We start from the raw sequence: 16,211 nt of genomic DNA, 5'->3' as shown, positions 1-16,211 counted from the left end.
ATGCTAATTTGGAACATGTGTCTGTTTGTGTGCATTGATAGAAGAAAAACAGAAGATCAAGTGTACCTTCTATAATGGTAGTCAATAAGCATTTCTAATGTCAAGATTTATCTTCTTTGTAGACTAACTGCTTCAATCTTACTTGAGGGAGTTGGTTCCAAAGATTGTGATTGTGTTGCCATCAATGTCAGTGACCACCAGCTGTCCCTGTGGTGCCATGGCAACAGCACATGGTTTCTTCATGTCTGTAGTGATGTGTTTGAGGAATCTGCCTGTCTTGTCGAACAGCTCCACGCGTTTGTTTCCACTGTCTGCTACGATGATGTTGCCTGCCCTGTCGGTACAGATGCCACCTGGCTCCTTGAGCTGACCTCCACCACTTCCCATACCGCCAAACTTGAACAGAAACTTTCCGTCCTCGTTGTACACGAAGACACAGTGATTGTACTTGTCTGACACGAGAATGTTCCCTTCTCCACTTACGGTGATGTAATGTGGGTCCTTCATCCCCTGCGACCGACCCACAGTTCCGACATGTTTCCCAGATGTGTCGAACACCTGCACCTCGCCATGTATGTTCTGCATATCGTTACCAGTGGTTTGTGAGATGAGGATGCGGTTTTTACCGTGCATGGCAACTCCTCTCCAGCCTGTGTGCTTGAGACTAAATGGCATGCCCACCAGGAACCCCTGCTTGGTGTACACCACAACATAGCCAGTGGTCAGTTCCTTCACCCCCATCACCACTAGATCCTTTCCTTCATCGTTCATGGTCATAGCAATCGGGTCAATGCTGTCTGGTTCACGGGGGCCCATTCGTTCCGACAAGGCTGTTGGAATCTGACAGATAAAGCCTCCCTGCATGGTGAACACTTGAATGTGTACACTCATAATGTTTGCTACAAAGATCTCACCTTCGGTAGACACTGCGACTGCATGTGGTCTACTCAACTGACCTGAACCTGTTCCAGGTTTGCCAAAGGTTAACAACCGTTCATATGTGACAGTTTGTGTTTGTTTGCCAGCTGCAGCTGATGGGACCTCAACCCGTCCCAGGAGTTCCTTTACATCTAGAGCTCTTGGATGGAAGACAGCAGGCTTACATTGTCCCAGATAGGGAATGGTTACATCTTGGTACCTCTGTACTACTTCGGCCAGGTTCGTTTCATCTCTAAGCTGCCTTTCCGGAAACATTGCCTCTTCGGCTGCATCACAGGCATAAGACAGTTCCGCTACGTCCGACAAAACACCATCTCTGTAGTTCTGTACGGCTCCCTTGTTTTGCTTGTACTTTGTCTCAACTAAAGACAGCAGACGTTCTTTCTCTTCGGTTAGCCGCTGGTGGATTTGATTACACGCTTGTTGGTAGGCTTTCTCGATTTTGCTGTCCGTCTGTTGTTTCTGATCATCCAGGTCCCCCTCCTCATCTCTCAGACCTATGATGAAGCTAATGTATTTCTCCAAGATGTTTCTCCCCTCAGCAACTAAGGCTTTCCTCCGCTGCAAGGCCCTTTTGAGACCCGTGGTAGGATGGCCATCATGGCCTTCCTCAACACAATCCACACACACAGGCACATGACACTGTTCACAGTAGAGCTTGACTTCCTCTGAGGGGTGAAAACTGCACCTGTTTTCTTGCTGTGGCTGTTCTCTCGTTTCCTCTGAAAGTCTTGCCTGCGTTTGTAGCATCTCACACAAATTTGCTATGATATGGCTGTCCGGTAAACCAGCGACCTCCTGGGGTGGCAGCTCAACTTGCTGGCGACAATTTGGGCACTGGAAGGGCCCTCCCCTCCCTGCAAGGTCCTGTAGACAGCCCTGGCAGAAGGTATGCTGACAGGGCAGCACCTTGGGCCTGGTGAACAGCTCCAGGCAGATGCTACAGGTCAATTCTTCACGGATTTGCGTCCCCAAACTTGGCGGTGCAGCCGCCATGATTGTTACTCTTCCCCCTTGTGACGCCGTGACGTCATCTCGGTGCTGGGTATCACTTCTGTTTTTCCCACCTATGAAAGGTAGATGTTTTTGCTGGCTTCTTGATTACACACACAAATCGGGTTGCTGAATCTTCCAGTCACAGTTGACTTTGACACAACAAGCTGCATGTTGTCTTCAGATTGGCATATAGGTAACTGATGTGATGAATTTTGAAATTTAGCATTTAAACGTGAGGCTGTTCTACAAACCTAGTTCCACGGCTGTTCGTGGGGCCGAGTAGCACAGTGGTAGTGTATTCGGCCCGTGACCGAGAGGTCGCCGGTTCGAATCCGCCTGCCGTGTTGCCGGTCTTGTGCCCTTGGGAAAGGCACTTTACACGACTTTCCTCACTGTACTCAAGTGAAAATGAGTCGTCCCTCGGATAGGACGTTAAATGGAGGTCCCGTGTTTGGGGAGAGCCACACCCCGGGCACGTAAAAGAACCCGCCACATGTGCGATGGTGCGATGTGGCGGATCAAACCATTCCGGCCAAAATGGGGTAGGGAATTTCCCGAGCAGCCTCGTAACCCCTGCTTCGCCTATTGAGTCAGTGAAGTCAAGCTTGATGTTTCTGACTTAGGGAGAAGAGATGCTGCTACAGTTATCGCTATGGGCCGCTCTTCATCACCATGATGGTAACATCAGGCCCTACGAACATGATTTAGAAAAAAAAAAAAAAAAAAAAAACGGCACAAAGCATATTGGTGTTGTTTGATGGGACAAACAACGGTCATACGTAGTGGTTGTTTTCTTACTTGCGATCATGGCTATAGTGTCCCTCACATTTGCCTTTGAACGGCTTGAATAGGGTCCCTTTGTCTGCTGATTCGAATCACATTTCGCTAGTTTCACTTACTTGTTGGCGCTGTCCCACACATTGTGTAACAGAGAGAATCGTATCGAGTGAAGGACTTGACAGAATGCCTTGCAGAAATGAACCTATGATCGAAGAGTGGTACGTATTTCAAGCTACTGTAAATTGATAGGCCTCAGGCCGTAACTGACAGTCATAATGTTCATAATGGTACGGTGGAGACATGGCTTAAGGCAGTAAAGCTCCTGTAATACATTCAGGACCTTCCCACGGCCAGTTCACACCCAGGTATTGCAGTAGCCTAGAATTAATGCTATCCTATAGGTCCCGTTGAGGAGACCTTACCAAGTTTCAAGTAAGTATAGGTCCCGTTCGCTTCTCTGATCGCAACCAAGCAAAATATGACTTTCACATACCAGTCGAGATTTACTGCTGGCTGGTGCAGACGACTTTTAAAGGCTAGTAGGCAACTTCGCCGACCGAGTCCCAACCACAGATAATCTTGCTCAAGGTTTATTATTAACCATTGCCTGGAAAAGATCAGAAGGCCATGGTCGTGTTTGTGTGACATTGGTGCAACTCCCATATATACATGGTCTAGAGGAGGTCGGGAGGGCATGGTTGGCTTTGTGTGATAGCGGCTTAAGGAATTGTACCAAACTCTTGTCGTAGAATTAACAGATGAGGCATTTCAGCATTCATTAGGCATAGGAAAATGTTGTGTTTCCTGTTTCAGTCCTGAAAAGAATAGTGTCGGTAGGTAAGGATTATTTTTTTTTTCTTTTAATGTTTTTTTTTAGGCCGGCCAAAACTATAGTGTGACATATTACAATACAGTTGAACAAATTAAAGTAAACTGAAATGCATGAGGACACTTGTCTTTCAATGTCAGACTTTAATGTTATGCATAATAGATACATTTGTCCTTCATTAGATAGGACAAGCAGTGTTTTCACTTCAATAGGAAGCAGGCTTTAAAAAATTCTAACTGGAAGCTATATGTGATTTCACTGCCAACCCAAAAAAGTATAGGGTCGGCAGGTTTTTCTATGGTAGATAGGGAAACAGGAAACACAACATTTTTTTCTTACTCTCAAAGCAGAGGTTAGGCTCAGGCTGTTTTTAAAACGTTTTTTAGTCGTTTTTATCGGACTTTCTATTTTGTATTGTATCTTGCTGTGTCAAAACCTAGGTTAAAAAACAGCCTGAGTCTAACCTCTGCTTGGAGAGTAATTTTTTCCAGGTTTCATTCGAATATTCATTCAACCATACGGTATGGTTGAATGAATGAATGGAGCCTTCATTGAAACTGGATGACCCTTGCGGCCTAAGCTTAGCCGTCCACTCTTTCCAGAGGTTGAGTAGAGGCTGTGTGGATATGTCTCAGGATATGTTTATTAGTTGCAAAGTTCTGCAAAAATAAGTTTGGATACACGATCATATACTTTTGATACAACTGACCTATTCCGACACTGTACAAATTTTCTTTTTTTAGAAGCAGGTTGTCTACATACAACACTTGCGAGTTACGCCTTTGTCTTGTTAATTAGACATTTCACCTGATGGAGCCCCGCGAGGGTTGCAGGAATGTAAAATGGCCAGATAATTACAGCTTACAAAAAGGGGACTCAAAAGGTGCGACTGTTTCTTTTGTACTCCAGAAACGACGACCTGACCATGCATAACCTGTATAGATGGCACAGAGATTAAGTAAGACATTAAAGATTGTAAAAAAATAAAAATGTTTTCAACTGAAACACGCTATTCATCCTGAGATTCACCTGAGTGTATAGATAACATGCATATATAAGAGTCCGACATTTGACAGGTACATGTATGATAAGTAGAAACATTCTGATGTCGTTTAGTTAAAGGTTGCTTTCTCTTGCTGTAGGAGCTTGTCAACCGCCATAGTGCCATGTAGAGCGTTACCATCATCTGTGTAGATGGAAGAATTCTCTCATGAGCATGTCTTAGTCTCCTTCGTAGACTTCTAGCATCACTGACTTAATTTTTTCGGGGAGCGTTTTTTCGCCATTGTCAACATATGGGCTAAAGTTCTTTTATGTCAGGAGAGGGAAACTTGATCACAATCACAATCACAACACGCGGAAACTCTCTCTTCTGGCATTACAGAACGCTGAAAATCACGAATCAGACCCTCATCCAAACATAAAAAACAGTGCTGCCAGAATTAGAAGTCTGTGGAGGAGGCTAGACTTGCTTGTCGCATGCCTTGCATGAGAATCGTCTTCTCGGAAACCAAGGCGGTTATAGGGAGGTTATATCTTGCTTGTTGAGAACTAATTATTTTATGTTGAGAACCAATCACGAGGCGAGGACGGCGTCAGTTGTACCTCATTTGAATGCGCGGTTGCATTGTGGGAAACCAGAGAAGCAGTTGGATCCCATTCAGTCTTCTCGCTTCTAGTCCAGATATTGCAGACGGACAACTAAGGAAACAAGGAATCTTCTATAACTCAAGACTTATTCAGACTTTAAGACTGGGTCCTTCTAAGATGGCGCGCGTCTTGGCCCTTGTTGTCGTTCTCGGTCTGGTCGGTAAGTACGTTTTTCCCGAAGATAAGTATTGTGTCGAGACTGCAACATACCAAAAGTCGATGTTGTTTGTAGTAGTCTGTTCTACCAAGGAGCTTTTATCTCTCTCAATCGAGTAGAAAAAAAGTTGAACAATTTGGCCAACTTAGCTAGATTATTGGCAAAGCTTCTTGAGAGGGATTTGAGTGAGTCCCTTGTTGTAAATGCAGTATATAGAGACGGACCAGACAAGTAAGAAGTGAAGCCCAGACCCTTGCCAGGGACCACACAGGGTATCTCCTCGGCTACAGGACCAACATGCCCCCGAGGAACCTTTCTAGGGCTGCCGGTTGGGTGGGCTAAGTTGGCCACATGTGCGGTATGTACGTAGACCCTCTACAGAGGGACATGTAAGCACATGCTAGATGCAGCCAACAGCCCTGGTAGAGGAGCCAAAGTTGCGTGAGCAACAGTTGAGTGGAAGGTTTAAAAAAATTCAGACCTGCAGACAACAAAAAGCCTCCACCGGAGCTTCAAGCGCACTACAGCCGCCTAGACTACTAGTCCGCCTCGGTAATTTTGCTGGACTCGGAAACAGTTGCTGTATGGGTTAGCCTGGATGGTTGCAATGGTACTAAATATTGGCTAAATAGGGCGACATCAAATCAGTACCTTACAATAACGAATGTGGAAACTCATAGTAGACTTTTGATCTATCTCCTTTGTTACATTCGTAATTAGTAATGTTTAGTTGTTCCCTTGTGATTAGCCCCAGGCATTTGCAAAATACGATAAGCGAAGAATTCGTAACAGAAGAGTTGCCTGGCCATAGAGTTACGCTTGGGGAACCGAAGATCCTGTCAAAATTTTAGCCTTTTCACAGAAATCCAATGAGTCTGACAGAGTATGGTAACGGCATCATAAGAGAGGTCAAAGGAAACACATAGTCTATACTACTACTAAACTGACTACGTTGGTCAGGAGGGTGTGTCAGTTACTCTTAGCGTGGACTGACTCTACGGGTCAATTATTTGCCAGTTTTTGCTGAATTCTATGATCCGTACTCTTTGAGGAAGACCGGATGGAGGCCATGAAATACACAGGTTGCCAAGTTTTTGCACCGTTATTTGCCTGTTTTCATAAGAGATAAAGTTGAAATCTTAGCGTGAGATTAATGTCACCTGTGTTGGTAAACTCCATTATGGAACAAACTAAACTTTATCTAACCAACACGAGTGAAGGAGGCTGTGTACATGTACATCCGTACTCATCGCAAAACGGGGAACAGAGACGGGGGGTGACATAGGTTTTTTTTGGCATATTCGAGCTGTAAATAAAACGTTATCTAACCAAAACGAACTCGAGTGAAGGGGGCTGTGTGCCTCCGTGCTCATCGTTCAACGTGAAACAGAGACGGGGCCGACATAAGTTTTCTGGCACATACAAACAGGTTGCTGCAGTCACGTGTCTCTGACGTCACGTCACGAAAGCTGCAGTAGACGGTTCCATTCCGTGAACAAGGCTGATGGAGTTTGGCGTAAATGTGGTCCCAACTCTTTTCGTGTTAGCTAGATAAAGTTTAGTTTGTTCCATAACAATTGAAATCTATTGTTAATCTCTTGTTACAGGGGCAATCTCGGCACAGAGCTACAAAGGCTGCTACAAGAGGAAATGGGGAACTTTCAGGACTCGGGACAGCAGCGACGACATGACCAACGAGAAATGCGTCGAGATCTGCGCAAAGGAGGGCTTACCATATGCAGGTGCGATCGTCGGTCTTTAATTGTTATGCAATGGACCTTTTATATACAATGCTTCTTGTTGTAAGGTATTAAAAAAAGTATTTTTCGTGCCAGTGCAGTCATTTCGCTATGAATATGGAGATGCAACTTTCTACGAGAGATCTACTACTTCCATGCCATTATAACCTTTTTATGTGTGTTATTTAGCTGTTATGACCACATAACTGTGTCACAAAGAGCACCCCTACGCTGGCTTACCTTATGCCACCACCATCATCAACATGGAGTTGGGAAGTTTTTACCTTATGTTGTCCTCCTCCCATAGGAACGTACGAGACTAAATGCGGCTGTGGGAGGGAGGTGGAGTTGGAAAGTTTTTACCTTATGTTGTCCTCCTCCAATAGGAACGTACGAGACAAAATGCGGCTGTGGGAGGGAGGTGGAGTTGGGAAGTTTTTACCTTATGTTGTCCTCCTCCAATAGGAACGTACGAGACTAAATGCGGCTGTGGGAGGGAGGTGGAGTTGGGAAGTTTTTACCTTATGTTGTCCTCCTCCAATAGGAACGTACGAGACTAAATGCGGCTGTGGGAGGGAGGTGGAGTTGGGAAGTTTTTACCTTATGTTGTCCTCCTCCCATAGGAACGTACGAGACTAAATGCGGCTGTGGGAGGGAGGTGGAGTTGGGAAGTTTTTACCTTATGTTGTCCTCCTCCCATAGGAACGTACGAGACTAAATGCGGCTGTGGGAGGGAGATGGAGTTGGGAAGTTTTTACCTTATGTTGTCCTCCTCCCATAGGAACGTACGAGACTAAATGCGGCTGTGGGAGGGAGGTGGAGTTGGGAAGTTTTTACCTTATGTTGTCCTCCTCCAATAGGAACGTACGAGACTAAATGCGGCTGTGGCAGGGAGTCGGAGCTGACAAGACTGGGAGACCCGACTGACGAGTCCGAGTGTGCCTCCACCTGTGGGGGTGACGTCACGCAGAAATGTGGAAAGGGAAACGGATTGCTCACTGTGTGGGCCACTGGCAAAGGTAAGACTAAAACATGTTGCTAACAGATTCATATTGCCCAGTGTACCTTAACCTGAGAATGCAACGCGTAAAAATAATACCCTACTTTCAATTTGGTATTGTGGAAACACAGATACACAGACAGAAACACAGACAGACACATAGACAATCTTTCATTCACTAGTCGAATAACCTTCAGTCCTATCCGTTCCAAGTGACTGACCGCCATCTTGGCCGCCATCTTGTATCAATGTCTCATCCAACATGGCGGGGACTAGTAGTATTACAGGACTGTGACATCACACATAAACACTTGTACATGACGTTATAAACGTTCAACCTATCCTTTTTGTACAGAAAAGCGCGAGATGAACGAGGTGGAGGATGTGAAACAGGACATGAGGGAGCTGGAGCATCATCATCATCATCACCATGATAAGAAGGCTGCAGATGAGGGGCATGATAAGGTGGCTACAGATTAGAACATAATAAGAAGACTGCAGATGAGGGGCATGATAAGGTGGCTACAGATTAGAACATAATAAGAAGACTGCAGATGAGGGGCATGATAAGGTGGCTACAGATTAAAACATAATAAGAAGACTGCAGCTGAGGGGCATGATAAGGTGGCTACAGTTTAGAACATAATAAGAAGACTGCAGATGAGGGGCATGAAAAGAAGGCTACAGATGAGGGGCATGATAAGGTGGCTACAGATTAGAACATAATAAGAAGACTGCAGATGAGGGGCATGAAAAGAAGGCTGCAGATGAGGGGCATGATAAGGTGGCTACAGATTAGAACATAATAAGAAGACTGCAGATGCGGGGCATGTAAAGAAGGCTATAGATGAGGGGCATGAAAAGAAGGCTACAGATGAGGGGCATGAAAAGAAGACTACAGATGAGGGGCATGATAAGGTGGCTACAGATTAGAACATAATAAGAAGACTGCAGATGAGGGGCATGAAAAGAAGGCTGCAGATGAGGGGCATGATAAGGTGGCTACAGATTAGAACATAATAAGAAGACTGCAGATGAGGGGCATGAAAAGAAGGCTGCAGATGAGGGGCATGATAAGGTGGCTACAGATTAGAACGTAATAAGAAAACTGCAGATGAGGGGCATGATAAGGTGGCTACAGATTAGAACATAATAAGAAGACTGCAGATGAGGGGCATGAAAAGAAGGCTGCAAATGAGGGGCATGATAAGGTGGCTACAGATTAGAACATAATAAGAAGACTGCAGATGAGGGGCATGAAAAGAAGGCTGCAGATGAGGGGCATGATAAGGTGGCTACAGATTAAAACATAATAAGAAGACTGCAGATGAGGGGCATGATAAGGTGGCTACAGATTAGAACATAATAAGAAGACTGCAGATGAGGGGCATGATAAGGTGGCTACAGATTAGAACATAATAAGAAGACTGCAGATGAGAGTCATGATAAGAAGGCTGCAGATGAGGGGCATGATAAGGTGGCTACAGATTAGAACATAATAAGAAGACTGCAGATGAGGGGCATGATAAGGTGGCTACAGATTAGAACATAATAAGAAGACTGCAGATGAGAGTCATGATAAGAAGGCTGCAGATGAGGGGCATGATAAGGTGGCTACAGATTAGAACATAATAAGAAGACTGCAGATGAGGGGCATGAAAAGAAGGCTGCAGATGAGGGGCATGATAAAGTGGCTACAGATTAAAACATAATAAGAAGACTGCAGATGAGGGGCATGATAAGGTTAAGGAGGCTAGAGTAACATCATCACCATTATCATAATACGGCTGCAACGAGTAGCGGCATTAGCGTCATCATCATCACCATCATCATCGTTATGATAAGGCTGAAGATAGCAAGTGACTTCCACCAAATGTAACAAAATATCAGTGTAAACTTAATGGTAGGAAAATATACATAAAACGTGGTCACTTTAAGATTAAGTTTAGGGCACCATTTTAGATTTGAAAATGGAGCAGAGATAACGAACTTTTTTTAACCAAAAGTGATTTAGTTATCGGTGAATAATAGTTATATAGTTATTTGTTCGAACGGACCATAGAATTTGAGAGAAATGGGTGTTATAGGTGGACTTCACACGGGCATATCAGTACTGAACTTCGGCACACACAAAGATCAATAGACTCATACCAAACAGTAATACATTGTTTGTTGGATACACAATGTGCGGACAAAGCTTCTGAAAAAATAACAACAACTATTATCATAGTGGTGAACATTTTTAGATAGGTGGAATGATAATAAAACTGGTGAACTGCTAAGGATGTCCTGTCAATTATATTGAAAATACACAACTTTAAACATTATGAACTATTTATTTCATCAACTCGATGAAATTAGGACGTAAGGCCTATAAGATTAAGAAGTTATATAGGTCTGGCCTCTAGCATTCCTTTTTTAAATTACCACTTCGTCGTTGCGAAATAGATGTGGAGTTCATCAGCACATGAATTTCACGGCCAAAGACCGTTGGCATATAGTGGTTGAGTTTATCAGACGATGATATAGATGAATTCCATGGCCACAACCATTCCTAAAGGTCGACATTAGTGCCGGAATGGGTAGTTCATTAGTGTATCGATAAATTTCACGACCAAAGACCAGTTTTAGGTAGCGTCCGGATAGGCGCTATATCACTATATCGGTGAATTCCATGACTGTGGACATTATTTTCACATCGATGAATTTCACGACTTTGGAGTTCATCATTATATTGAGGAAAGAACAGAGCTGTGGAATTCATGAATCCACGGTCGTCGGATATAGATCCCGTACCGTCATATCATAAGACCTTTGAGACATCGATCCCACAGGGTACAGGTAGGGGACAAGCACGTCGCCACATGGACTTTAATTTGGGGCGAGGCTGCCACACCAGCAGAAAGCAAGAATCATGGCGGCTGCACCGTCAAGTTTGGGGGAGCAAATCCGCGAAGAACTGTCCTGCAGCATCTGCCTAGAGCTGGTCACCAGGCCCAAGGTGCTGCCCTGTCAGCACACCTTCTGTCAAGACTGTCTGCAGGACCATGCAAGCAGGCGTGTGCCCTTTCAGTGCCCAAACTGTCGCCAGCAAGTCAGGCTACCGCCCCGAGGGGTCGCGGGGTTGCCTGACAGCCACCTTGCCACTAGTCTGTGTGAGAGACTTCAAAACCAGGCAACATTATCAACAAGGGAACAATCCCAGTATGGAAACAGATGCAGTTTTCACCCCTCTGAAGACGTCAGGCTTTACTGTAAACAGTGTAAAGTGCCGATTTGTCATGAGTGTTTTGAAAAAAGCCATGACGAACATCCTACGATGAGCCTAAGAAGAGTTATCCAACAGCATAGAGGTCCAGTCCTGGCCTTAATATCTGAGGGAAGGGGCATCTTGGAGACTTACTGTGGCTTCATCCGAGGACTGAGAGAGGAAGAAAGAAGACTGGACGATCAGAAACAAGAGACAGACATTAAGATCATGGACACCTACCGACAAGCACGTAACCAAATCTACCAAATCTATCAGCAGCTGACCGAGGAAAGAAACCGTTTGTTGTCTGAAGTTGAGACAAACTACAAGCAAAACAAGGAAGCCGTACAGAGCCAAAGAGATGCTGTTTTGACTGATGTTGCTGAACTATCTTCAGCCTGTGATGGAGCCAAACAGGACATGACTAGAGAAGACAAGGAGTTTCTCAGTCGTGAATCCAAACTAGACGAGATCGTCGGGAAGTTCAGGGGAAAGACGCTGCCAAGTCCAGTACAAACCCACTCTGCCATCTTCCAGCCAAGAGTAAGCGTTGAACTGGCGTGCACACTGGGAGTCATTGCTGTCCCTAGGCCTGCAACACGCAGTGATGCTGCTATGGGGTTCATGGGCCACTTTGCATTTGGGGGAGAGGGTCCAAAACCAGCTTACAGGGGGGTTATGGGTCATCAACATGGTAACCAAAAGCACACTTTGGCACCAGTACAGACGTTAACATTTGGGGGAGAGGGTCCAGAACCAGGCCAATTTAGCAGGCCACTTGGAATTACAGTGTCAGAGGAGGGGGAGATTTTCGTGGCCGACATGAAAAATCAGAGAATCCAAGTCTTCACCCTGCAAAGTACACTTGCCCGCCACTTCCCAACCGTGGTACCGGGTGAAGAGTGCAGGGCGAGGAAGAAGAAGAAGAATAAAGACTGGAGCAAGATGTGCCCACACAACGTGGCCATGGACGGGAAGGGTAGACTGTGGGTGGTGGGGAACACTGAGTTTGCTGAGTTTGCTGTCAAGTATGACAAACAGGGTATGGCGCTGGGCACGATTAAGCTCACGCGGACGAAACAGATTATAGCAATTGCCGTGGACACCAAGAGGAACCACATTTTCATCCCACAAATCACAGGGGAGAGGCCCAACTTAAATTGTGAAGTTTTGGTGCTCAGGCCAGCTATGACAGTTGCAAGAACTATGGGTTGGGGGAAGGGGATGAAGGACCCAAGTAACATCACTGTTGACGGGGAGGGTAATATTCTTGTGTCAGACTGTGAGAATGACTGTGTCTATGTTTACGCTCAGGACGGACAGTTTCTGTTCAAGTTTGGAGGTGAGGGAAGTGGTGAAGGTCAGCTGCAAGGACCCATGGGCATCTGTACAGACAAATCAGGTAACATCATCGTGGCAGACAGAGGAAACAGCCGTTTAGAGATGTTTGACAAGACAGGCAGATTCCTCAAACACATCCCTGTAGATATAGAAAGCCCATGGGGTGTTGCCATGGCACCACAGGGGCAGTTGGTAATCACTGATTTTGATAACCATACAGTCACTATTGTTCAAAACATTTAGTTTGACATAAGCAATAGCCTAAGACCTAGCAATAGCAATAATCAATAAAATGTACGTTGAAGAAAATGTTAAAGTCAACTTTCTTTGTCTTACAAGTCGGAAGTACAACATTCATTTTTCTAGAATAGAGATAGATGTAGATAGCTCACAGATGTAGATAGATCACATATAGATGTGTATGATTCTTTCTATTGTTACAAGTATGTGATTGTATCCATGTGACTTGTACTTAGCCTAGTGGGGCAAAATGTGCAATTAAGGTCTTCATTCATTCATTGTTAACTCACTTGTAATAACTATCACGTAATAAAACAGTACGTGTACAACATGTCTGTGTTAGCTATCTACATTTGCACTCACGCCACGGATTCAGGACAACACCTTCGGAAAAATAGGGAAGGGAGTCTTCCTGTAATTCTTATATATGATAAAAAACAACAACAATATTGCATTGCATTGGTTGCGTTATCTGGCAATAGCAAGGAAGCTGCAATCAGAAAAGGCAACAGGAAAATGAGAACAGACAGTCAGAAAGGAAAGTACAAAGTACACGGTTAAAAATAAGTTATAAAGGGCACTTTCTGGGGCACGCACTACGCTTTCTATATTTGCTATTGTTGACATGTCCGCTTCATCCCTATTGTCTACCTTCTCCGCGTGACCTGCTGTAAAGGTTTATCCCTACCTGCTACTACACGGGCCTTAAATACGTCGTTAACAAATAAAGATTGCGACCTCCCAGTGCCGCACTGTGCCCTCTATGCAGACTATTGTTGATATGACCCTATGCCCCCAACATATTGTTTAACATCCCCATGTTACCTGTAGTAAAGATCAGTCCTTATCCGTACCTGCCCCGGCCAAGGTCCCACGTCTGAAGCGTAAACAGCAGTCATTGCCTTTTAATCTTGCCATCTCTAAATCTATATTGCTTTCTGACTTTGATCTACTCTGATTTCGGCAAATGTCTGCAAATAGTGGTGACATGACAACATTGACAAAGCGGTATATGTAACATTTGGACCTATGCCCGATATCAGATAAAAACACAACGTAACAAATTTGGTTAGATGAGAGCACCGACATGAACACTCACTGCGAGACCTCCCATGTAGTCTGATGCTAACTTACTCCTTTCCCGTACAGCAAATTGTTGGCATGCCCCTCTGCTCTCCTTTATTGCACTTCCTTTATTATTTTTTCTCACGTGACCAGATCCCATTGCATTGCTAATGAACAAAGGCGATTGCATATAGAGGGATAGTTAAAAAAGGGTGGTACCCATCGCTGTGTCAATAACCCTTGCAAATTGGCGTGCCACACAACTTTGTCCAATCATTACAACAGGGGGCAGTCCACTAGTAATGGTGTGTGCTCAGCTACCCACTGAGTGCTTAAGCAGAGAAAGCAGCAGGTACCATTTCTAACGTCTTATCATGACTTGATCGGGGATCGAACTCACAACCTACCGAACGAACGTATGGCAAACACTATACCCACTCGGCCATTGCACCGGGTAGAGGGATAGTTAAAGAAGTTATTTGTACACAATATTGCCGACGTTTCGGCAGACATGGATCTGGTACCTTCTTCAGGGCAATATTTCATGATGGAGTCTGTTTAGTTAGATTTATCGCGAATACACGAATGACTGTTATGGGTCAATGATATTTTCTAATTCATTTCCGTTCCTATCTTGTGTTTTTGCTGTCACAATACAAAACCTTTGAAACGCCGCTTTGTCCACTTTGACCCAGGTATATTGCACAACCAAGGATCAAACACGTTATCACATGGACTTTGAATTGGGGCGGGACTGCCAAATCTACAGGTAGTTACAAACATGGCGGCTGCACCGTCAAGTTTAGGAGTACAAATCCACGAAGAACTGACCTGCAGCATCTGCCTGGAGCTGTTCACCAGGCCCAAGGTGCTGCCATGTGGACACACCTTCTGCCAGGACTGTCTGCAGGACCACGCAAGCAGTCGTTTCCCTTTTCAGTGTCCAAACTGTCGTCAGCAAGTCAGGCTACCGCCCCGAGGGGTCGCGGGGTTACCTGACAGCCACCTTGCCACTAGTCTGTGTGAGAGACTGCAAAATCAGGCAACATTGTCAACAAGGGAACAACCCCCATCTAGAAACAGGTGCAGTTTTCACCCATTTGAAGACGTAAGGGCTTTACTGTTAAACAATGCAAATTTCCAATTTGTAATGAGTGTTTTGAAGAAAGCCATGACGAACATCCTACGATGAGCCTTCGAAGAGCCATACAACAGCATAGAGGTCCAGTCCAGGCCTTGATAACAGAGGGGAGGGGCATCTTAGAAACCTACTGTGGCTTCATCCGAGGTCTGAGAGAGGAAGAAAGAAGACTGGACGATGAGAAACAAGAGACAGACATTAAGATCGTGGAGACCTACCGACAAGCATGTAACCAAATCAACCAAATCTATCAGCAGTTGACCGAGGAGAGAGATAGTCTGTTGTCTGAAGTTGAGACAAACCACAGGCAAAGCAAGGGAATCGTGCAGAGCCAAAGATATGCAGTTTTGACTGATGTTGCTGAACTATCTTCAGCCTGTGATGGAGCAGAACAGGACATGACGAGAGAAGACAAGGAGCTGCTCAATCGCGAATCCAAACTAGACGAGGTCGTCGGAAAGTTCAGAGATAAAACAGTACCAAGTCTAATTCCAACCCAGCCAGTCGTCTTTGAGCCTACAGTGAAATTTACTTGTACATGTACAATAAGAAAGGAAACTGATGCAGGTGCAGCAACAAACGGTGCCGCTGCAATGGCCATGGGTCATCACCACAGTAACCAAAGCCGCACAGTGGCGCCGAAAGAGAGGCTGACTTTTGGTGGAAAGGGTTCAGGACCAGGTCAGTTTTGCATACTATATGGAGTTGCAGTGTCAGAAGGGGGGGAAATTTTCGTGACAGATGTTCAGAATGTTAGAATCCAAGTCTTCACCCTGCAGGGAACATTTGTCAGACAGTTCCCTACAGCTGTGCCAGATGAATCGGTGATGCTCCCATATGATGTGGCCCTGGACGGGGAGGGGAACCTGTGGGCGGTGGGGTGCACACTCAATGGATCTGGTGAGTTTGCTGTGCAGTACGACAGACAGGGCAGGGTGCTGAGGAAGTTTGAACTAAATAAGATTAAACAGCATAGAGGTGTCGCCGTGGACACAAGGAGGAACCACGTCCTCATCACAGGCATCACAGGAGACGATACGGATAGTGACAATGAGGATGATGAGAATGGTGCCAATGAGGATGA

At 45.1% G+C, this 16,211-nt stretch overlaps 3 protein-coding genes across 8 annotated transcripts in view; 1 reads left to right on the top strand and 2 right to left on the bottom strand.

Annotated features, from left to right (window-relative positions):
• Nucleotides 1-16,211, bottom strand: part of LOC118411113 — a 96,415-nt gene that overhangs the window by 23,651 nt on the left and 56,553 nt on the right. The gene's annotated exons all lie outside the window — the stretch shown is intronic.
• Nucleotides 15-2,023, bottom strand: LOC118412631 (tripartite motif-containing protein 2-like). Its single transcript, XM_035815622.1, has one exon. The coding sequence runs from the start codon at nucleotides 1,933-1,935 to the stop codon at nucleotides 139-141; it is 1,797 nt and encodes a 598-aa protein (XP_035671515.1). The 5' UTR covers nucleotides 1,936-2,023; the 3' UTR covers nucleotides 15-138.
• LOC118412647 (WSC domain-containing protein ARB_07867-like) lies at nucleotides 5,167-10,312 on the top strand. Of its 6 annotated transcripts, none has more exons than XR_004830798.1 (6): nucleotides 5,167-5,354; nucleotides 6,959-7,093; nucleotides 7,951-8,109; nucleotides 8,446-8,608; nucleotides 8,795-8,874; nucleotides 9,435-10,312. XR_004830798.1 is itself a non-coding variant. In XM_035815645.1 (5 exons), the coding sequence occupies exons 1-4, from the start codon at nucleotides 5,312-5,314 to the stop codon at nucleotides 8,568-8,570; spliced, it is 462 nt and encodes a 153-aa protein (XP_035671538.1). In that variant the 5' UTR covers nucleotides 5,167-5,311; the 3' UTR covers nucleotides 8,571-8,608; nucleotides 8,795-8,891. The 6 variants fall into 6 exon arrangements, 2 of the variants coding, with proteins under 2 accessions (XP_035671538.1, XP_035671537.1); XR_004830797.1 differs by having other exon boundaries at nucleotides 5,168-5,354; nucleotides 8,768-8,874; XM_035815645.1 differs by lacking the exon at nucleotides 9,435-10,312 and having other exon boundaries at nucleotides 8,795-8,891.

Source organism: Branchiostoma floridae, chromosome 3, assembly GCF_000003815.2.
Source record: "Branchiostoma floridae strain S238N-H82 chromosome 3, Bfl_VNyyK, whole genome shotgun sequence".
NCBI classification, from domain to species: domain Eukaryota; kingdom Metazoa; phylum Chordata; class Leptocardii; order Amphioxiformes; family Branchiostomatidae; genus Branchiostoma; species Branchiostoma floridae.
The sequence above is the reverse complement of the archived record's forward strand: the minus strand, read 5'-3'. Positions and strand labels throughout refer to the sequence as shown.

Bases quoted from the DNA above. Each gene is read 5' to 3' on its own strand.
- LOC118412631 (XM_035815622.1), bottom strand. From the start codon at position 1,935: ATGGCGGCTGCACCGCCAAGTTTGGGGACGCAAATCCGTGAAGAATTG.
- LOC118412647 (XM_035815644.1), top strand. From the start codon at position 5,312: ATGGCGCGCGTCTTGGCCCTTGTTGTCGTTCTCGGTCTGGTCG. The intron at 5,355-6,958 runs GTAAGTACGTTT...CTCTTGTTACAG, and splicing joins TGTCGTTCTCGGTCTGGTCG to GGGCAATCTCGGCACAGAGC. The intron at 8,532-9,516 runs GCTGCAGATGAG...CATAATAAGAAG, and splicing joins ATCATCACCATGATAAGAAG to ACTGCAGATGAGAGTCATGA.